This window comes from Lichenostomus cassidix, chromosome 2 (assembly GCF_008360975.1).
Source record: "Lichenostomus cassidix isolate B80296 chromosome 2, HeHo_3.0, whole genome shotgun sequence".
Taxonomy (NCBI): Eukaryota; Metazoa; Chordata; class Aves; order Passeriformes; family Meliphagidae; genus Lichenostomus; species Lichenostomus cassidix.
In genome coordinates, this window is record NC_139482.1 from 68,502,903 (window position 1) to 68,526,902 (window position 24,000).

At 36.4% G+C, this 24,000-nt stretch overlaps 1 protein-coding gene across 2 annotated transcripts in view; it reads right to left on the reverse strand.

Moving 5' to 3' along the window:
* EXOC2 (exocyst complex component 2) overlaps positions 1–24,000 on the reverse strand; it is a 128,401-nt gene that overhangs the window by 91,204 nt on the left and 13,197 nt on the right. For both annotated transcript variants that reach the window (XM_085052019.1, XM_085052020.1), the window contains exons 2-6: positions 22,928–23,083; positions 17,798–17,974; positions 16,189–16,315; positions 4,729–4,842; positions 180–304 (exon numbers count right to left, since the gene is read on the reverse strand). In XM_085052019.1, the coding sequence (XP_084908145.1) occupies positions 180–304; positions 4,729–4,842; positions 16,189–16,315; positions 17,798–17,974; positions 22,928–23,045 (661 nt within the window). In that variant the 5' untranslated portion in view covers positions 23,046–23,083. The remainder of the gene's footprint in view (positions 1–179; positions 305–4,728; positions 4,843–16,188; positions 16,316–17,797; positions 17,975–22,927; positions 23,084–24,000) is intronic.

Genomic DNA, 24,000 nt, shown 5'->3' on the forward strand with positions numbered 1-24,000 from the left:
CATCACAACAATCAGCCAGCCAATTCTAGCTTGTGACCAACACAACACAAATTTTGGGCTCATTATACAATTTTAGTACAGACTGTAAAGAGAAACAATATTTTTAATATTAAATTCATCCATACTTGCATACAGACTTTTCTTTTATACTGTACTTAGTAAGTGCAAAGCATCTTTACCTGACAGAGCATCTTGTGCTTCAAAAAATGTGCTGAGACCTCCTTTCACATAAGCTAGGCTCCCTTCATTTTTCTTATTGGCTTGTTTCTTCAAATTCACAACAGCCGTTTTGAGTTGATCAAAACTGAAAACAAACAAGAAAACCTTGGTGACTTTCAAACAATAAGGTCAGCTACTGAATAAACAGAACAAACTGCTTGGAAAATAAAGACATCTACTGTCAGAACAACTGTTAAGGGCCAAGTAATTGCTAACAAGTGTGCTTTTCAATGACAACAGTTTATTGTTAGTCTAACAATCTTGGTTTTCTAGTTTCAACCCTAAATGGAGGGCTCCTATCGCTTGGGATAGAAGATATTTCTTTATAATACAAACTAGTCAAGAAATTTCTTCTAAGCATGCAATATTGCTCTTACTTAACTGTCTGTACTATATTAAATAGGTGACAGTACAATTCATCACACTTAGTACACAGTAGACTAACTACTGACATGTTAGAAGTTTCTTTAATAATGACATTTGTTTAACTCTGCAGCGTCACTCACAACCCTTTCTCACTTTTGTTTCTGAATTAATTCAATATTTTTATGTTGGTTTGGACATACAGTTCAGAATTGAATACAATATTAATGCAAAATACAGAAAAGCCAAACAGATTCCTGAAGGTATGTTTTTTTTATATGGTTTTATATGCAATCTCCTGAAATATTTTTGGAATACACTTCATAGGGCAATATTAATTGCCAACTCATCGTTGTTGTTTGTATGGTAGCTTTCTTTTTATCTTAATTTCCTAATATTTCTCAATTTTTGCCAGTTTACATTTGATTCCCTATCTTTATTTTTTGCAAGCACCTTTAATTAATTGAGGAGTCTTATGCTGTGATAAATCTTCATTAATTGTACATAATTTTTTTTTGGTTGATGACAATCAATATGACCTCAGTAGTTATATTACTGGTTTAACTATAAAACAACACCATGAACAAGCTCAGAAATACAAATATAGCACGACTTTCATCTTTAAAAGTCTTTCCACCTACCTGCAGGCCAAAGTCATCTTCCTAACACACAAAAAAAAATGAAACAAAAAACTGCACTACACCTCTGTGAGGAGAGGGAAACAATGAAGTAGGAAATAAGGACATAAGACGATTCCATCAATACTCTGCCCCTTTTAAAAAGAGCTGGTAGAAAAAGACATATTAAGAGAATAAGGCAAAGATTAGCCCATGCAGTGAGAAGGCTATCACCATCTGCTGGGAGACAAAGCACACTGGTGCACTTGGAAAAAAGCACTTTTCTTTTTATACGGAAGATGTCACAATGTTTTATTTAATTTCTGTTTCCATCTGCTGGACAGAAATCACATTACTCATTACCTGGATTGGTCCACTTGGGCACATGAAAAGTACTTACCAGCAGCATTTTCAAAGCAACAAAAATCTGTACAGTTCTCCTTTTAAGCACTGTTTCATGTTATGTGATGATCGAACAGTGTGTCAAAATAGTTTATTTATATTTGTCAGGATATTGCCAGGATTAAAAGAATTATCAAAAAGGATGTTATATTGATTTCTTAAAAAGAATGTCCTTCAAGGAAAAAGACAGACATAAGCTAACCAAAACATCAGTGCACCACACATTTACCATTTTCAATAGCTAAGGTTATGTAGAGGACAAGAACTAAACCATTGCTGTGGTTCCAGAAAAACAGCACAAATTATATGGGACAGATATTTGCACAATTCCAGAATATTTTTAAGACTACACATTTTGAATTGGGAAGAAAAAAAGAACAACCAAAACAGTTTTGCTGCTTTTTTATTTAAAGAGAAATGTATAATTAGATTCAAAATGTAACTGGATTCGCCCTACCCTTGGAGCGTTTATTCCTGTTGAGTTTTACACTGCTCTTGGACCTTCAACACTAAGATTTGGATTTTATAAACCAATATAAACTGAGCTAATTCACAAAAAACTACAGATGTCATTTAAAAGTACAAATTAACATTTTTTATTACACTCGACTGAGCAGATCATCACGTGAAACTGTTGACATGCAAAGACGCAAATCAATATTTTTTTCAACAAGGATGAAATACTTAAGCTGATACTAGGCAAAGTGTTAAAAATGTTTTTTCTTTTCTAAAATCACCTAACTTGTTCAAGCTGTACAACCACCAATATTTATATACTCCTGAGCTTGTGGCTCAGCCGTCACATTTTTCTTAAACCAGTGGCCTTAGGTGGACAGACCACTTCAACTGCAGCTTTAACAATGCCAAGAAGAATAATTATCTCCGTATCTTACCTATCACATTGTAGACAATCACCCCAGAAGGTGATTTGCATTAGATTGTCAACTGTTACAAACCCTGGATTGTCCTCTGTACCACTGCTTTCCAATCCCAGGTGTGTACTCTCCAGCTTGCCTTCCCCACACCCCTTTGAGTCTTGCATTCAACTATTTCACAGATGCTACCACCACATCTGCCACTGGTCATTACATCCCTTGCCTTGCCTTCAAGAATCAGATTTAGAAGAATAGCACCCCTGAAGGCCCACACTTCAGCTACGTTAGAAGTCATTCCCAGATCTCTTCACAAGCCTCCTGCATTGCTGCCACTCCTGTAAATATGAAGTGCATTAAAGTCTTGTACAAGAACCAGAGTCTACTCTCTGAAAAATTCCCCAAACTGCTTAATGAATATTTTGTTCACTTCCTCATGGCACTGTGATGTCGTGCTTTCCAGATTCCTGAATAAGATCTCAACCATCCTGCTCCATAACAGAGACCAGATATTTATTCCAGCCATTCTTCATATGAAGGTCAAGTCCCTCTCTTCTTTCCTGGGTATCTTTTTCAGGTGGCCTCACGTTATCTATCACAGAATACTAAGCACATGAGTTATCCCACTTTACTCCAGTGGTATGTTTGTCTAATCCCACATGGAGCTTTGTCTCTAGTTTCTCAGGCAGCAAATGAGTGTGTAAAGGCACTCGAGGTTAGACACTTCCAACTGGTTTTGTAACTACCTACAGCATTCTCAATGCCATCCCTGAACCCACAGGTAGTTCTGTCCTTCATTTACCTACAGGCTCTTATCACCATCCCCTGATACTCCGAATTTGAATTCTCTGTCACCAAAGTAAAAACCTGGCAAAGATGCTCCTGCACCCTCATCCTGCTTTTTCAAATGAATTCCATTTCTCACAAGCAATCTTTGTTCTTTAGTCATGGGTCTGGCTACAGAAGTAAAAAGCGATGCCTTTGAAACCTAGCCATCTGTGAACCTACAGGATACATCCCTATTACCTGAAGCTTTCTCCTTCACATGTCTATCAAAAGCAGTACCTAGTCTCCCACATTATTCACTGTTGTCCCCAGGGCCCCAAAATCACTTGCAATCTGTTCTACATTTCTCTTGGCAGTGTCACTGGTGCCCACATGAATGAGCAACAAAGTGGCAACAGCCCAAGAGCCAAATATCAAGAAAAATTTTTACGAACAGCTACATCAAAAGCTGTTTACTCTTTATCATTTTATTACCCCCTCATTTAAAAAAAAAAACTTGATGATCCCTAAAGTTATCAGATTCTGACAGACAGAATTAATTTTGAATAACTCCTCTTAGTTACTTGATTTCAAAAGATGCTTTTACTATATGTAACAATGTTGCCTTCCTGTTGCTCCGGCTCTTTCATATACCATCATTTTGAGAGGACATTTAAGTATTTCCAAAGTAGATTAATGGTTATTTCTGGAGCTCCAAAAACCAAATATCCTCCCACTCCCAAAACCAAGAAGCAAGCCATACTTCTTTCTACCAGTAGGAAACAAAAAAATGTCTTAAACCAATTTGCAAACTGGTATTTCCCTTTAAAATGCTAATTGGAATACCCAGCTGAAAACAACAAAAAAAGCCCATCTTCTGTATTAAAAATGGCTTCCAGTATTATCTGAACACAAGCAGATAAAAGTTTTGGAACTCAGTTATATATGCACAAATATATTTATTTAATACATTCATATAAGTACATTCTATGAACTATATTTCTAAATTAAGATCTTATTTGTCAAAATTTTAAGGGATTTAACTTCAAAGATGCTACATGCTTGTCCAACTTCTGCTACTACATAATTTTCCACAAGTATTAACTACAACCTAATTGACACTAACAGTTTTAGTCATCTGTCCAGTGCCCATAACCTGTATCTCTGTACATGACTTAACACCTGGAGTTTCCACTCAAGGCCATGCTAACTTCTTGATTCCTGAAGTTTGAAGAAAGATAGCTTCCATCTGATGTGGGGGGACTGGGATAAAAAAAAACAAACCTCACCATAAATTAGGTCTGGTTGAAAATAAGGTGCTTCTCCGAAGCACAGTCAGCAAACTGGTTGATTCAAGTTTCAGGCCAAGCAGAAACACCAGAGACAATCGTGACTACAGTTCTATAACTGTAAATGCAAACCTCTACTGAATAATGAAGTACCATCAGTGACTTGCATTTAAAAAAATCACTTATATGATAGCAACAAACCTTGTTGTTGAATGATTCTCAATCAGGTACCAGGCAGCAGAAAAGTTTTCACTTGTGAAATCAGCACTCATCCCAGGAAACAATGACTCTAAATCTTTTTGAGGAAATCTGCCCCTGAAAAATGAATATTCATTTCTTCAGTGAAACACAGTCTTGTGACAATTTACACTCAGTTTTCAATTAAAACAGTCACAAAAAACCCCAATAAACCTAACAACAAACCCCAAATCTTTTCCCCGTAAGATGGAAACATTAACTTGTATCTCACCTTGAAATTAAATCTGCTATTACAGACACGTGTAGTGTGACTGGGAAAGACTGAAATCTAATCTACGTAAAACTAATTTTACCATTTTGATTTCACCATTACACATAAGACAGAAATGTTGTCTGTACACAATGCTTCTATTTAACTCTAAAATGGCAGGACATTGAAAGTTTGACAGCTTGTAAGCAATCTCACAGAATTATTGTCTATTGGTTCCTGAGCAGCAGAAGTCACACAGAAACATGGAGATACACAGAACATACTTCCATTATATAATGATGCCCCAAAAGATAGGCCGGAAATAAAACCGCATAGACCGGTGTCTATAGAGAATGGCTTTGTTTATTGCAGCACTGGAGGTGAGGGGAATCTCTCCACCTAACTCACACACCTTTGTCAAGTGCTGTGGTTTATTTATACAGTAAATTTCACTTAGTATTACTATGTCACTATAACATCATCATATATGCCCTGGAACTAATTTACATAACATGATCTCATGGTTATTAATAGTTCTTTTGCACTGCGTTTGCGCCTCCCCAATTTGGTGGTCACGGGGGCCTTCTCTTGATGAAGGCCTCCAGGAACTTCTTGGCAAATGAACTGTTCACCTTTGTCTTCGGATCATGCGCAGTTATGGTGTTCCTTGGTCCCTCTGGGTCTAACTGGTCTAAATTCTGTATTCTGTGGCTAATTGGCTTTACATTTGCCAATTTCTCATTAGCACTATACTTGTCCACCTTTGAAGCTATCTGCCTCGTGGGGTTTTTTTGTCTATTCAGCATTAAGCAACTAGTTAGCCATATAATGGCCATTACATTGTATAGGAAGTTTTAATTGAAGTTATATTAGTATAAAAAGTTACAATTCAGGTTATATAGGCATAGGAAGCTGTAATTCAAATTATATTGATATAGAAAAGTTATAATTCAGGTAATGATGATATTTGGCAACTAAAGCTCTATAAGCACCTTGTAACTGACCCAAGTTATAGGCATTAATAAAAACACTGAAAAAAATACTGAGTTAAAATAATTATCTTGCAAAACAAAATACACTGATCTATCTGTTCACAGTACACAAAACAAAGGCAAAACAGGCTTATCTCAAGTGACAGACAGCAGGTTTTGTTGGGTTTTATTCAGTCTTACAAATGCACAGAGAAAGCATGAGAGCCAATTCCTTGTAAAAACAGATTCTCTACAACAGCATTTTTTAAACTACAAGTAGTTTCTAAGATACTCATCCAGAAAAGGTATTCCATTTACTTTAAGTCTCCATAATAAAAATATTTAAAGCACTTTTTGATGAAAACATGATGGCCTTCATCCCTCAGTCCAGACACACACTCAACACTTGGCCATACTCATTCCACCATGCTCTCAGTACATCACCAGGTGCACTCCCTCCGCTAATCTTCACCACCAGCTGCATCCCATCTTCAGAGACTAACTGTGGCAAACAAATTCACTTTTGGTCAGCCCTAAATGGGTCAGTCAGTTGGACTAGATGGACTTATGGCCCTTCCAACTGAAATATTCTCATCCATTTCAAAAATTTACTACGTCATTTTTGGATCACAACACTCAAAAGACAATGAAGTTCCTCTCTGATGCTCACAAGTTAGGTGAGCTTTGCTCTACAAAGTATAGTGTATGCAAATGAAAATCTGCCATACTTTGCATTTCAGAGCAAACTTGGGTGGGAGTAGGAATCCAGAGTGAGTTATAAGAATTACATTTAACTCATATGAAAAGCCATTTTAATGGGCACAAAAGCAGTGATCTGTTAGTTTTAGTTTTTTTCTGTAATCTCAACATGTTTCAAGACAGTTAAGGCTGTTTTTATTACAAAAAGCAAACAGCAGCTTAAGTGAAACAAATCTAAAGGCAGGCACATTAATAAGTACAATTATGTAGAGAGGAGTTGTCTCCTGGAAGTTTCTTTTCATATCCAAGTGGCCATTAGCACAAGCAGGTACAAAGGACCCACGTACATAATGACATGGTACAGAAGTCTTTCATCAGCAGCACCTGATTACAGCAGGGGCATGAAACAATACTTTTTAAAAACCAGAAAAAAATCAAGTAAGATGCAAGGAAAAGTGATGACAGACACGAGAAGTACAGATAGAGGGAAAATAGTGTGAGAAACAAATGTAGCAAGCAAAAATAAGGGTCCCAATATTTGTCTGTGTTCAATGAAAAAGTGATGATATTAAACTAAAACTCCAAGACGTAAGTAGTGCCATTCAGATTTTCAGTGACCTTAAATTTCATGAATGACTGTAAGCAGAAAATGCTGACAGATGTAAGAAGAAGAACAAGAAAGTCTCAATTTATTCTTCGTTTAAAGACAATTTAAGATAATTTATATTACCCTCAAATTAGTCAAAAGTGCCCAGTAGGCACACAAACTTGAAGGATAGTACTTCACATGTGATACACAGTATAACTGTACAAAAAAGCATTTACATTAGATCCACACATGGTGACATCTTTGTGGACAACTGCATTTTTAATGCTACAAAACAAAACCAAGAAAACAAATTTGAGTTTCCAGGAAAGATTTAGAAATTCTGCGCAAACACTATTTAAGTGAATGTAATCAATACAGAAGCAGGATTTCATTCACATCTTTCAGAACTTCCATGTATGTTCTCCAAAATCAAAAGAAATATAACACAAAAAGCACACACTCAAATACACCATTATAAGAGACATGCATGACATTTTAAGCTTATGTATGAGCTGTGTAATTCCTAGGGGAAAAAACAGAACTTTTTTTTTAATATACATATTGAGAAAGACCAAGAGAGACATGTAATCAATTACTGCAAATGAATCTTGTCCCCAGACAATGAGACAGAAGTGAAGGAATTTTTTTTCAGTTTGATGTTTAACTGCCTTGAAAAGTTATTAGGAGGTTTTTTCCAGCAGATGTATTTGTGTAGAACCATAAATTAACAATGCTTTTATCTGTGCAGACATATTTTAGACATAGTCACAACAGACTAGAAACATGAGTGTGAATGTGTGAGGTATGTTATACTCTATGGTTTAGTATCCTTATTTTTATCGTACGTTTTACCAGTAGTTTTTCCACTAACAGATATGCTACAGCTTGCTACATACAGACTTGCTACAGCTGTCTTCAAAACAAACTGCTCACTAAAATGCTCAAACTGAAAGCAACTGTATTTCTAGAATGTCTGGCCAGATGCATCTAAAAAGAGACTGACTCCACATACGCACAAGTTTGTTTCATTAACTTCCATTAGTAAATTAAATAAGTCAGTTTTTGGAAGTTGCTCTCATGAAAACTTGCTTACCATTTACTTATAAACAAGCCCATATGTGACTTGAGAAAGTATTTCTGGTTTATTCTTTTCAACATTACAGGGTGAAGATGAACTAGTAGCAAAAGCTTAGATCATGATGACATGCAATTAAACTGTAAATAATTTTTCTGTTGATTTGCTCATTATACAAGAATCACTTCAGGAAGAATACTTAATCATTATTAAAAAGTAATCACTGTAAAAGAAACTGGGAACCACAAACTGAATCCAGAAAACCTCAGAAAAAGAAGAGTGAAGCTTACCATCTTTGACAATCCTAAGTATTACACTACCTTTACAATTACAGCAAAGGTACACATACTGGATTTGTAAAGCAGTACTTTCTGCTAAGCACACTATTTTACCTAAAACAGAACTAGATCTCGTACTAGACCTATAGTTAACATTTTAAAATAGTATTGTTCATCCTTCAGCAACAATTTTAAATACAAAAGAAACTGAGATTTCACATAGTGGTTATATTAATGAGAAGTATAATAAAAATACATTTGGTTACAAGCCACTATACACTTTCACTTCTCTCAAACACATTTTGAGTATATCTAATGCAGTCACACAACATTAGATGTCCTTGCTTCGACGTAAAGGTCATGCACATTTACTTCAGATTCAAAACATGTGGAGTGCAATCAATCCACTTGTGCCACAAGTGCCCATCAATAGAAGTGTCCCTCCTTGCACCACCAGCCAAGCTTTAGGTTCTGTATAGCCTGATAGCAATAAACCTAATTTAACAGCACAGGATACATGGAGTCTTACGAATTCTACCACAGAACTTGTGACCATACACAGCATTTATATTCTCCAGAGATTAACTGGAATCTCCATGGGTAAATCACAGACTCCAGCCAGTCACAACCAAGTAAGAGCAACAGGATGCAATGGATACTAATTAACAAAGCCTTACAACGAACACAGCTTAGCAAGTTGTAATTTTTCTGTAAAAATTGTTTTGCTCCCAGAACTTCAGAATCTTATAGTAATAATTTCAGCATATATGACAATATTTGCAGATTAAAGGTGGGTCCCAAAGCAAGATACAGCCACCCAAAGGTAACTTGAAGCTCAATGCCACAGGAAGTTTACAGGTCAAAAGGAGCAACTTTAAATAAACACAGATTCTGAATAGCAACCAGCATAAACAAGCTCCAGCTAGAGCTACTGTACACTTCCCCCTCTGTCTGGTACCAGTAAGCCTCCTTGAAGCTGGCTTTGTACCAGCTGTACTGTGTTAATAATGCATGCAAAAAGACCAGCATAAGGGACACGTGTAGACTAAACACGACAAATCAGAAGGTGTTAACAAAGGTCTCTCCAATAGCAACAAGACAAGGGTGCACTCTGGCAATTCCTCCCTAGTAGCATTGGGTTCCTTAGAAATATGAAAACAAAGTGGCAACTGTATTTTAGAACTGGCAGAATGTGGTAAGAGAAAGCTACTAAGAGATTATAGGCTGGTAGCTGCAGCTGATGCATCAGGCTAAGAAGCAGTAAGTGTTACTTTATTTTTTAATGTCATAAAGCTAGGACTATACTGCAACTCTCTTCTGCAGCTTTCAAAACTTTTTTGCACACATGTCTGCGATCAATATTCCACACGCCCATCGCATTCAATGATGAAATTTACTGCATTTCCATACAAGTGATTTAAAAATAAACATCTTAGCCTGCAGAAAGTCTTTTCCAATCTCATGGCAGCAAGCTGACATTTACCATTAGGTGGCAGCGTAAGATCATCTGTTTCCTTCTCCCAAATGAACTGTTTTGGAAGCTGGCGTGGGAAGAGGGAAGCATCTGTATTGAGTGGGTGGATACAGAAGTATGTGGAATGTACTTAGCATGTCAGCCTTTGCTTTCATGTACAAGATGGATCCACCAGAGTGACCTCTGCTACATGCAAAACAACAAACACTATTCAAAAATTTTCTAACCACCACGAGGTCTGACTGATGTTACTGTTTTTCAGAGAATGAATTTTCTTAGTCTGACAGAGTAGTTAGAGAAGTCAGGGAACCCTTGTTTAAACAAGGACTTGTCGTGCAGGAGAGGGTAGCATGTGGTACATCAGAACAAGCAATTCATTCACAAATCTCACGTAGATTTAAATTTTCAATCAACATATTTCAACCAGTGTCTATGAGACATAACCTCTCCCAGAACTGTACAAAACTTTGATCTTGTGTTACCAACCTGCTTTTGTAACAGCTCTAGACTGCTAAACCCAACCTAAGAACTGCCACAGTGCTACTAAAGTCAGAATTTTTGAGCCACGTTTCCCATTTCTTACACTGAGACAACTACTCTGCACACTCTTTTTCTTCCTGTAACCTATTTAAAATTTCTCCTGGAGAATCTGGCAGCCCAGTGCTTGGACAGGTACACTCCTTGCTGGATTAAAAACTGGAGGGCCATGCCCAGAGAGTGGTGGTGAATGAAGTTACCTTCAGCTGTCGGATGGTCACCACTGGGATTCCCCAAGGACCAGTACTGTTCAATATCTTTATCAATTATCTGGACAAGGGGATTGAGTGTACTCTAAATTAAAGTTTGCTGATGAGACCAAGTTGTGCAAGAGTATTGATCTGCTGGAGGGTAAGGAGGCTCTGCAGAGGGATCTGGACAAGTTGCATTGATGGGCTGATGCCAACTGTATGAGGTTCAACAAGGCTGAATGCTGCTTGTGTCACAACAACCCCAGGCAGTGCTACAGGCTGGGGGCAGAGTGTCAGAGTGCCTGGCAAGAAAGGACCCGGGGGTGCTGGTGGACAGTGGCTGAACATGAGCCAGTGTGTGCCTACATGGGTGAGAAGGCCACGGGCATCCTGGCTTGTATCAGCAATAGTTTGGCCAGCAGGACTGGGGACAGTGATTGTCCCGCTGTGTTCAGCACTGGTGAGGCCACACCTTGAGTATTGTGTCCAGTTTTGGGCCCCTCAATTCAGGAAGAACATTGAAGTGGTGGAGCAAGTCCAAAGAAGGACAAAGGAGCCTGGTGAAGGGTCTAGAGAGTAAGTTTTGTGAGAAGCAACTGAGGGAGCTGGGTGCTTAGCCTGGAAAAAATGAGGCTCACTCCCTACAATTGCCTGAAAGGATGCTGTAGCCAGGTGGAGGTCAGCCTCTTCTCCCAGGCAACCAGCGACAGGACAAGAGGATATAGGCTCAAGCTGGGCCAGAGGAGGTTCAGGTTGGACATCAGAAAGAATTTCTCCACTGAAAGGGTGGTCAGGCATTGCAATGGGCTGCCCAGGGAGGTGGTGGAGTCACTGTCCCTGGAGGTGTTCAAGAAACAGCTGAACGTGGCACCTGGGGATATGTTTCAGTTGACAAGGTGGGGATTGGTCAAAGGTTGGACTCAAGGACTTTGAAAATCTTCAACTGTAACAATTCTGGGATTCTATTCTATTCTATGATTCAATGTTTCTGTAAGGGTTCCTGGCTACATCTGCATAACACCACAGCCAGGACTACTCCCTGGGGAAGAAGGTGGCAGAGACCTGCTTTACACTTAAAGTCAGCATAAAGATAGTGATAGGACACTAAAGCTTTGTATCAGTCTTTATCCCATACTGAAAATTAAAAACTAGAACTGAAATATTAAATATTTTAAATACCTATTTTCTTGTGGGAATTGAATACCTCACCTCATACACACAATAGGCACTAAGTTATAGCAATGCCAAAAAACCCTTATCTGATTGGATCAGCTCTGTGTTTTGGAAGATGTATGGACCACTGTTAGGAAGGCAGGAGAATAAAACATGTGCAAACATTCTTCTACAAATACATTTGTGACTTCAAGGGTCACCACCACTGAAGCAAAAGAACCAGCAAGTTCAAGCATTACAGTATCAGTGATTTTTTTTATTAGCAAGTGAAATTCTTAGTTATGTGACACAAGGCTTGCAATTAATTTTTGGAAAATATGAAAAACTTATCAGCCAGAAATTATATACTTACTACTTGCTAAACTTGCAGGCTGAAAGATGACAGCCTGAACAATTTGTATACATGTAACATTTAAAATAGCTTGACTATCCATGTAACATTTAAAGTATCTCGATTATGTATAAGAACAGCCAGGGGGATGACTGTATATACAGTTACATTTTTGGATCCTTGCAACATTTGAATGTGAATATGAAAAGACAATTCCAGTGCGTATTTTGAGCATATATGTATTACTCCTGTAATATATTTATAGGCAGTATTCTAATTATTAATAGGACATCTGACCCACTATTACATTTTTCCCTTAATTCACAGTTCAAATCTTTTGTTCACTTAAATCTCAGTCACTCCCAATTAAACTCCAATCTTCTATCTACTGAGTGCAAATAACTTTTTTTTGTCCCCGCGCATGCCTAATAATTTAACTAAATGCTCTGCGGAAGCTCTTCTGTTCTCTAGTTACAAGGTCTTTTTCTATTAGTTCAAGGTCTCATTTGCAGCACCTTGAAAGAATCCACCTGAATGGTTCAAAAGCTATAATTAATTTTTAAATACATTTTAATTGGATAAAGCACCACAAAAATGTTTTAAAAAGCCAAAAAATGAACTTTTAAAACCAAACATAACCCATATTAAAAAAAAAATAAAAACAACAAAAGCCCTTCAAAAATCAACTAACTCATTCTCATGCTGCATCTTGTCTTATATGTATTATTTGCCAATGCATGATAACCACTTTCTACAGAGAGGGCTTCTTTCTCTTTCAATCTGTAGTCTAACCACCTTCCTGCCTTCTCTTCCACATCCTCCTATATAATTTATTCCTATTCCATTTTGTCACATCTATTTTTCCCCTGAGTTTTTCTTCCTGAGCTTCTCTATTAATGTTTCTTTTGTTTACCACTATTTGTACAACCAATACAAGGCACTCCTTTCTCCTTGTCAGCCATCAGGCTGCAAGGGTTGTAAATCCCACCAAGACAGACCAGTGCCAAATGGTTCAGCTTCAAAATTAAAATACAACCCAATTTGCACATGTTTGAAGAAAAAGTTTAAAGAAGCCAAAGGTATGAATAAAAGAAAGATCCATAATGTTGAAGAGTGCCATTTGCATACACAACAGTATTATTAAGTCATATTAGGATGTCTTTTATTCTAAAGTATCCTAACAATTTTTATCACTTCTAGTGACAAATGATTCCTGTATCCAGTAACAATTATTGCTAATTTCTCGCTTATTCACTCTCTTTCTTAGTTTACAATTCCTGTTTTTCACTATCTTGTACAACTTCTCAATACTCACCCATCCCATACGTAAAGTATTTGCAAACATGTGAGTTTAGTTAAACTATATGGTATTACAGATTATTTTATAGAAGTAAACATCACATTGCACCAAATTATCAAGAAAATTATGAAAGATTTTCCATTGAGAAGGCACTTCTTTAATTAAACCCAGAATGTTCATCTATAGTCACAACTATTAACACTGTGCTGTTAACCATAACATGAGGGTAGAACAGGCTTTCCCTCTCTTTCCCCTCTCCACAATTTAACCTCTCAACTCCTCCACACAACTGCTTGTTACACTGACCAGTGTTCCATCTCTCAAACTGGTGCTGCCATAATCTTCCCGCTTCACCTTCCTGGGAGATCAAGGAACATGAACTAGGCTTGATACGCTTGCTCAAAGATTTCCTAATTCCCTTCCCCTGCAAGAGGTTATTTCCTAGCTGTATTTACATGCTTCTGATTTATTTCTTTTCACACAAAACCTGCAGTTTCAGTAACACATTTTCTAATGGCTTCAGAAGAAACATTTAAAATGTAACATGTTTGATTTTCTATTTAACAAACATCCAAATAGATAACTCTAAATTAAGCAAATCCTAAACTAATGCAGCTTAAGTTTCCATAAAGTAACTCTTAATCTGTCATACTGACAATGTCTTAACCATAAGAAATATTAATTTTCGTTATGAAGTTCAATACTATATTAGAAGTTTTGTTAAAATCAGAACAAATTAAAAGCAACTGTGTCATAACCTCTGTATTTGTAGAAAGACATATGGTGAGAAGACTTTGGATTGAAGACTATACAATAGAAAAATTATCTTGACTTAAATCCCAGATAAAATATTGCAGAAGATGCTGCAGTTTTCAAAAAACACAGAATTAAAGCAGAGAAAATTATTTTTAATGTCAGTCAGTCACAACGGCTTCTTACAATATTTGAGAACATATTATATTAATTTTGAGATGAAGTGCTTCTTTGAAAAAAGTAATAAGACAAAAATAACATATCACCATTAACATATAATTTCAAAGGAGACTTGCTACAATAAGATTGATTGAAACTTAGTTTTATGCAATAGAATACACCAAACGGATTAAAGAACTAATTACAAAAAAAACCAGAACCCAAATCAAATCTATGGAGAAGCAAATGTGAAAACATTTGTAGGTGAAGTTTCAGCAGAGCCCAAATTACTCTTTCATCAGTATTTGTATCATCACCAATAACACCTTTATCACCAGTAATTTTTTATAAATAGTTTATGAAAACACTAAGAAGAAAGACTGCCATCTGGAATGAGAAGATAGACTTGTCGAGGAAGCAACAAACAGAAAAATATGGGCAAATGCAAAAAGATACAGCTAGAATAAAGGTATCCAGGTCACTCCTACGAAACAATGAGCAACCACGCCAGCAGCCAAAGTGACTCAAGAGAATCAGCTAACAAAGCACTCACTGCTAGTTGCCTGTGCAGCACAGTAGTAAAAAGGATTATTATGGAGATTTTAATTTAGAAACAGGGGAGGGAGACTGGAAGAGTGACAGGAAGTCTTCTAGTAACACACTGGAATACTGTCCATAGTACAAAAGTCCACATTTTGTCAGGAATTAGAAAACAGAGGAGCAATAAAGAATTACCTGTCAGAAGTTACATCAAAGGCTAAAGGAAAATACTTAAAGTCTCCAGCTTGTTACAAAAAATTGGGTTAGTACTTTGAAAAGAAAGAAAAATACATATTCAAGCTAGGAAAGAAATGCACAGCCAGAGGCTGCAAGGTCATGTGGATCGACCAGAAATACCATAAGGATTTTAGGAAAGTGTAGCATTCTCATCAAAACAAGGTAACAATGGAAACTGCAGATTTTTTCCAGTGCACTCCCCCTCACAAACAAGAGTATTCAGCAGATGAGACCTTAGTAATAGTTTAATTTTGAATAGCCTTTTGTTTTGGCAGAGCTGGCATCTTGATTGAGAAAAGTATTCCTAATGCTGTTTCTAAGAGTTGGGCAGATTTGAAAGAGCATCCCATTTAAAGACCCCTAATTCCATTTATCATTCACTATAAAATTTCTATTTCTGAAAAAGAAGTCATAAATTCCACCATACTTAAGAAGGAAAGTAAAGACTGAGCTGGAGAACAGTATTAGTATTTCAATAAAATAAACTAGCTGATGTGGCATAATAAATAACATTTTACAGTGCAATTTTAGCAACAGATAGCAATCTAACATCCTTAAAAGCCCCGTGAAACTCAAATGCAACAGTAGGTATTCTGTAACTACAATGTATAAATCTGAAGCCTTAGGTTATTTACCAGTCTTCAAAATCTAAACATCACTGGGGTTCAGTATATCAGACTTTCAGATTATCTACAGGTCTAATTGATGATCCAAAATAGAGGATTATGAAACAGGATACAGTGTGCACTAACAACTCTGAGTACCAAATAGAATACTAGTAGTTAATAGATGTATGAGTTTTTAAATCTTTGCCTGCCCTGAAAACCATTAAACTTTCCTGGCATTCACAAAGACACATATAGAGAAAACCACTAAAAAAGTGGATTAAAGGCATTTGGTACTCACTTGTCTATCTCAATACCAAGTGGATTAGCTGGACGCAGGGACAAGGGGGGAATCCCTTTGTTCCTGTCAGTGCGCATGTCATAATAGTTCATTTCATCCACCCAGACAGCAGACTGATCCAAGATACCTAGAGAAAACAAAGCACAGATCCTTAAAACAACAAAGGCAGTCCAGCACCATCAACTTCTAACATACTGAATTAATTTGAAAAATCCTGATAAATATAAAATGCATGCCTAGGTAATATATTGGAAGATAGATGGCAAAACAACCTGGATGCAATTATGCTAAATTATTTTATTATAGCTGCCGAAAAGGTATTCATGGCTGGCATCAAATATTACCCTCTTGCAGAGCGCAGTTTCCCGTACGTTAGGAGCATTTTCCTGACCACAAAGCACCAGCATTTTCATTCCTGCAAGTATTTTGGTACCTGTCCAAACCTTGTTATCTGCTACTTTCAGAAGAGCAATTAATTGAAAGTCTCCTCATTTGCGTATTTTAGGGAACATTCCTTTTCTGTCCCATGTGCTACCCAAAAGGTAACTGAACTTTGCCCACATGCCAAGACAAATTACTTAAAGGACAGAGAACTGATTTTCCTTCCAATGCCTTAGCACAGACAATGCATAAAGGTGAGGCACAGTACTGCCTGGAATCTCATCTGAAAATGGAGCCAGTCATACCTTGGGCCATGCCCTCCTTTAACATACCCATCAACATACTCAACACCAGAAATTACTCCATTCTCACACTTACTTTGGTGATGAGAGAGGAATTCTCCTCTCTCATCACCAAAAGCTTCACTGTGTAACATTTGCACTTACACATTTCACTTTCATATTATTAAGGTATTAGTGCAGCTTGGGAGAAATTACATGTTATTTAACCATCACTGAAGGGCTGAGAATAAAAGCCTAAAACACTTCTTGTGGGAACTCCTGCGTTAGAAAAGATAACCATCCAACCTCATCCATGAGGGGTTCTGAGAGAAACATTTTCAATCCACAGAGTATTTAGACTGGATTCTAGGTTAAGCAGAGGTCCTAAACTGCTTGGCAAAATAATTTCAATGGTTAAGTATCTCATGAGAAATACTTAAGACTTTTTGTCTTGCAGGATGGTTTGAATTACAAATAAGAAATGGCATGGAGGACTCAACTTTCTTTAAAGGATTAACTGTCAGCTCAGGATTTAGGTGTAAAGCTCATGAGCTGGTTCAGATTTTGTATTTATCTAGTGCTCTTAAGAGTAATTACTGGATCTGGTTTTAAGTTTTCTAAAATTTTGGAAGTTTACTGCTACTCCTTAAAGAAAAATAAAGGGCTGCTTTTCATTCATCACTGAGGGTTTTATAATGATATTGAGAAATAATTAATTTTACATATACCCTGAGTTTATCTCTCTCTCTCCATATATATATATATACATACATACGCACACACATATACATATATTTGCACATTTTATTGATATACTCTGCATTTTTTAAACAACTGAAAATTGTCCTGAGGCCGATCCATTTCAAACATGCATTTTATATAAAGAGGCATTCAGTCATATTTTTTTTAGCTAAGAAAATAGATGTGGATTTGAGCAAGAAATATACCTATTTTTTCAGGTTTAAGTAGTTTGAAGGAAACAGTCGAAGTTCCTTTGCCACCAGACTTTGTAGTAACAATGATGTCTCCCTTGTCATTTTTAGCCTGTCCAACTCGACACACAATTTTACTAGCAGACATCCATTCTGCAGTGAGGAGACAGTTGTGTCCACAGATTGTTAAACCTGGGAAAAAGAAAAGAAATATATTACTGTGAATAGAAGTATCTTTTGAAATTCTGCAATGCAAATCCATTTATGATGCTTCATGTGTTTTACATAATATACAACCCTTCACCAGTCTCCTGTAGTCAGTTACAGTCAAGGAGTCACAAATACATTTTTCAGATGTTTCCTAGGTGACTTCAGGTCTTTTGTCCCAGCAACAACTCATGAGGCATAATCAGTGCTGTCTGAAATTTATTTTAATCTCTTCCACCACTTTTGGGCTACTGTGACTTTTACTTCACGTAATACAACAGATTTTACATCTGCAAGACACTAGAGAACTACTGTTTAGTATTGTATTTCTGTGAAACTTCCTTTAAAGACTGCATGCAGCAAATCTTTCACAAGTTCAGTCTACATGACTTTGCACAAAAAAAAAAGGAAACAGTCCAAAATATTCACAGTGAACAATGTTTCTTCAATGTTATTTGTTTAGCAGTACTTTTGGGGACACAGAAGGCTGTTTTGGTCACAGTAGTATTAATTGACAAATATTCTGTCCCAATCTCTTTTGTACAAAATCCATGATGCAAGACTGATTCTGATGAAGAAAGTGGCCTTGTTACATGAAAGAAAAATCATGATATGTCATCTATTTGCTCTTCTACTCTTTCTCACAAGAGAGATAACAAATTATGAAATATAGGAAAGTCTTTTCTCATAGGAAGAGACTGTGGTGTATTAAAAGATGTCAAACTTCAGTGTTCAAGAACACCTCTTACGAGTCAAGGTACACCTTAATTAAAGGTCCAAGGCTTCCTGAGATTTCACATCAAATGGGTCTGATCAGCTGATCAATCTAACCAATCTCTAACCAGTTGATTGATTCTGGTCAGATCAGGATTCTGGATTGTGGCTAGCACAGGTCTTCCCTGTGAGAACATTCTTCTGTGTTTTATAAACAAAGATAAAGTTTGGATGTTTTGAAACAGTGTCTCGAGATTTGGACAGTTCAGGCCTGGCCAATCAGGCCTAGGGGGAGGTTTCTGACTGACCAATCTGGGCGACCTCTGAAAAGTCTATATATATTGAAATCAAAATAATAAATTTCTTCTTTCTTGTCACACTGAGAACTTGGGTCTTTTCTCTGCTAGTGGCTCAATAGCGACACTGGATGCTGGAATAGATGGATAGTTTTGTCAGATCTAGAACAACAATTTCCATATTCCTAGATGGAGTTTTGCTGTCCTGAAAAACTTGCAAGATCCTAACTGCTCTAGTGTCAATTAGGAGAACAACCTCATTAGGTTCTTCTTAAATTACACCCTCAGCTAGAAACATTTTGCCTTATGTCCAAAAGGACAAGGCTGTACTAATGTGTTGGCTGTACTGGAGCATGAATTAGTCAGGCACAGCAGTTCCTCCCCTGTTGGCTTGAATTTTGTTTTTAATTTCTAGAAAGCTCTGACCAATTTAGAAAATACTTAAGAGAAAGAAAAGGGTCAGCATATGTGGCTCAGTACCAAAGCTTCACACTTATTTTTTCTCACAATTTAAGTCTCTGACATGACACAGCAGACAAATTTGGCAGTTTTCATGGCTGTCAGACATAAAAATGCATTACTCCCTGCCAAAAACTATCTTGAAATGAAATCCAAAAAATAAAAAATGGAACGGCACTGAATCTTACTACAACTGAAATTAATTTTACTTGAGAAAGGACAGTAGATTTGTTCTTAAAAAACATCTGAATAAAAGGGGGAGGAGTGGGATGAAACAGGATATACACACAAAAAGGCTTAAAATAAAAAAAAAAAGTTATTTATTCATAATATTTTAAACAGGTCAGTTTTTAGTTTCAACAGGGAAAGGAAAAAGCCAATATATTATGACGCATATTACATATATGCAATACTATAACCTTATGTTATATTTTTATATTATTACATCTCTTACAGTTTAATGCTAGCATCTTCCCTAAAGGAATAATAATTGTGATAAGAACTAAGAGTAACTGAAATACTTTGCCCAAACAATTCATAAAGATGTTTTCATCCCAGATTTTCTGAATTCATGCTTAAATTAAGCACTACTTTAAAATCCAGCATTAAGCTAAAGTAATTTATTAGTGTAAAAAATTTTGAACAACTGTTTAAAGATCCTTTTATCAATTATTTTCCACTCATCAGAGCTTCCAAAAGCTCTCAAGAGAACAAGATCACAAGGTTCAATACTTTTGAAATGGTGGGAAATGGCCTTTGCCTGTACCTCAAAAATACAAAAGAAAGTTAAGTCTCTATCAACATTTTATAAACCACATGAAACACAGTAATGGCACAACACAATTTCTAAAACAAATAAAAGCATGTTGGGGAAGAAGTTTTGATAGCACAGTTACCACATTTCTTTCTCCAGAAATAGGAAACTTACCTTTAAATAAAATTTAATTTGAATCTGTTGCATGGTACAAAGATCTCTGAGAACATCATTCTCAGCTTTTAGTTTTTATGTTCTTTTCTATAAATAGGTATATGTAATACTCCTGTTGAGACTTTCTGATTTTGGTTAAGCTTATATATGGACAATTTTACAATGTCTAAAAAATACAACTGCAAATGTCTTAAAAGACAAACTAAGCCTTGAAAACACCAATGTTACAGGTATCTACTGGATTTGACATTTTGTACCATGAGCTATAGAGTTACAAATAAAGAGTTTATTTGGTTTCAAAGATACAAAGAGATTACTAGAAGGCTCTCTCTTAAATGAAACCAAAAGAATGTTCTTCTATTATATGATACTCTGTTTATATATAGAAAAAAAGTTTCTTGCTTTTCATTTAACACTAATGCATCTCAAACTTTATAAACTTTATAAAGACCTCACTCAAACTTGCTTAATTCTCGTGCCTACAAAGCCTCACTTTTGCAAGCATTTCCATTCAAGTCACAGGGAATATTTACATGCCTAATTTAAACATGGAAAGAAACCTTTACTTGTCTGAGGCCTTAGTAACTTACTGGAGAAAGCTAACAACTGAGCTAAGGAAAAAATAAGGCAATGCATTATTTATTTTTATCTCAAAGCATACAATTATTAGCAGCCACGTGTTACAAATGTTACTCTGAAAGAAACATAAGAAGAAATATTAACAGTTGGTCAGCTGTAATAATGAGGTACAGTTCAGGACATGTCTTCCTTCCAAGAACGTAGCACTGATCATTTCTAAGAGGATCATACCAATGAAATAATGAGGACATTGAAGTGCATCAGCCACACAAATACACAGAAATATACTCACCCATAGCATCATCCGTTATTTGAGGATTTCTCAATATGGATTCTACAGGGTACTGCAATCTCATCTAACAGCTCAGGAAAATACTACTTCCCCTTTTGATAGACAGCAAACTGAAGTGAAGCTGAAAACTGTAGTAGTTTATGCTTGGCCATAAAGCTCATTGTGGTGGCCATGAATGGAATTAGTGAATCTTGGTTTACAGCCATGAAGCGAAATATTTTTTCTAGCAGAGCCAAACAAAATTCCAATGGCCTTCAGAGGAGTCATGATTCCACAACAAATTAGACAGATTGTCTCTAATGTGACTACTGAAGTACACACATGCATAACTTGCAAAAGAAATAAGGGAAATTCCAGTACCTATAGTTAACTTGGATTTCCAGAAGATTTTACAAAGTCCTTCACAAAGGCTTAAGAAAATGAAGCAGCTATAGGATACGAACCTCTGATGGATAAATAACTCAGTAAGATAGAAACTGAGTTTCAGTAAATGATGTGTTTTGACTGAGGAAAGTTTCCACAGAATATATGCTGGGATCACTTATGTTCAGCACATTCATAAATGACCAGATAAAGAGGTTACAAAGTTTGCTGATGATATTCATTCAGAAGGTAAAGACTGTAAAACCCAGAAAAATGCAAACCAGAACTTATTAGACGGAGTGGATACACTATAATGTAGACGCTATAATACAACAGCTGAAATTCAATGAACAAAGACAAGATGCACACAGGCAAAACCTTAAATTCACGGATGGCAAGCTCAAACTGACTACTAATTCTCATTAATTTAATAATGGGATTATAGTAGGCAGAACAACAAAAACATTAGTTTGATTCTTGGCAGGAGTTATACAGAAAACAGAACTCTACGGACGAAATACAAAACAAAAGTGAAAGTACAGTGTTATGCCACGGGGCATTCGCATCCTGAACACCGCACTCAACCAAGATATTTACCCACGACTGGTAGTGAAACTAAAAGAGATTCACTGAAGAGCAAGAAGTGCCAAGGATACATGCAGAAAATTTAAATAAGCTAAGACATTTCAGCCTGAAAAGGAAGCAACAGAGCAGTAATGAACAAGCTCTGTGACCAGGAGAATCAGTGAAAATGTCTTGTACCCTCCTTCAGCACAAGAACTATGATGATTCAAATGAAACTACCATGTTAAAAATCGAAACAGTAATGAAAAAGATTCTTCACATATTGTGTAGGTAAATCAACCTGCTTTGTTATAACTGCTACAGATACACAAACTGACTTTACACTAATTCAAGGAATAGCAACCCCTGTGACTTTCTGAATACACTGAAAACCCTTCTGACATGAATATTTCAATGCAGAAGTTCTCAGTTCCTGAGAAAGTAACAAAGGAGCATCTCATTGCATCTACCCTCTTGTAGTACACTGCAATGAGCACTCACTCTTTGTGTTCGTGTTCAGAGCAGGATGCTGAGTCAGATTAAGGGTTCATCTAAAAAGGTACAATCAATCTGATTAGCCACACATGGGACAGCACCCCTGAATTTATGGATTCAAGGGCATATTTGTGTAAAGAGCATTCCTTGTAACATCCAACATGGATTCTACCATGCAAAAAGTTTATCTCTAATCATATCCAAAATGTTACTTCCTGCAGTACCAAATGGGTATTTTTTCAACTTACCTATGAGGTCTGTAGGTCCAGTCCCCAGATTTTCTCCTCTAATTGTCACTTTTGTCCATGAGATGCCTTCATTGGGAGAGATGCCAGTTACAAGTGGGGGCTGCCGTGCTCGAGACATGATGGCTGTTCAGTTATTGCAATCTGAGCTGTTTTTATCTGTTCATCAAGAAACAATAAATTAAAAACCCACTAATATTATATAAAATTATTAAAACCATTTCAATCTGTTCTTCTAAAATGGTAGGGAAATATAACTGTAAATATTGAACACCACTGTGAAAGCGTTTTTTGACACATAATCATATACCAATAAAGAACAATTATACTTTCTTCGCACTAAAAAAAAATTAAATCTAGCTTTCTAAAAGAAAGAAAAAGTATATTCAGAAAAATATTAAACCTTCAAAATGCTTAATGAAGCTATATACACAGACTTCAAATTACTTATGTCAGAACTCAAACGAGTCTATTCCAACACCTATTTGAAAGTTATTATTGTATTCCTTAGAAGATTCAGAACTGCTAATTTAAGTAATAGACTATGATTACATATTTGGATAACTTCTCCATCAAAATAAGACTTACTGGCATAGACAGTTCCATGTGAAGAAGCCCTCAGCACTTACTTGTATAAAGTATCAACGTTAACACACAGAGAGAAAATTAGAACATGACTTGCAAATACTACACTAGCAGAGATCATCAACAAAACAAACAATATCCCAATATATCAATAAAAATGTGCATAAAATTATTGAAGAAGCGTTTTCAGAAGGTGGAAGGTGCATTCCTTCGCATCTGAAATTGAGTCAACTCAGACCAGCTTAATTAGCTCTGTCGTCAATAAGCTCTGTAGCTCAAACACAGATATGGTACCCATATTATGTAGTCTACACTTAGTTTACTACGTAACTGATCAGATTCCTGTTGTTTATTAACAGTTTCCTTTGTGCAGCTCTTCAGCCACAAACAGCTGTAAGAAGCTGAGTATATACATATGATGAGTATAACCTGAAGCATGTCCCTCAAACTTCTCCATATTTACAAGACTTACTAAATACCATCACCATTCC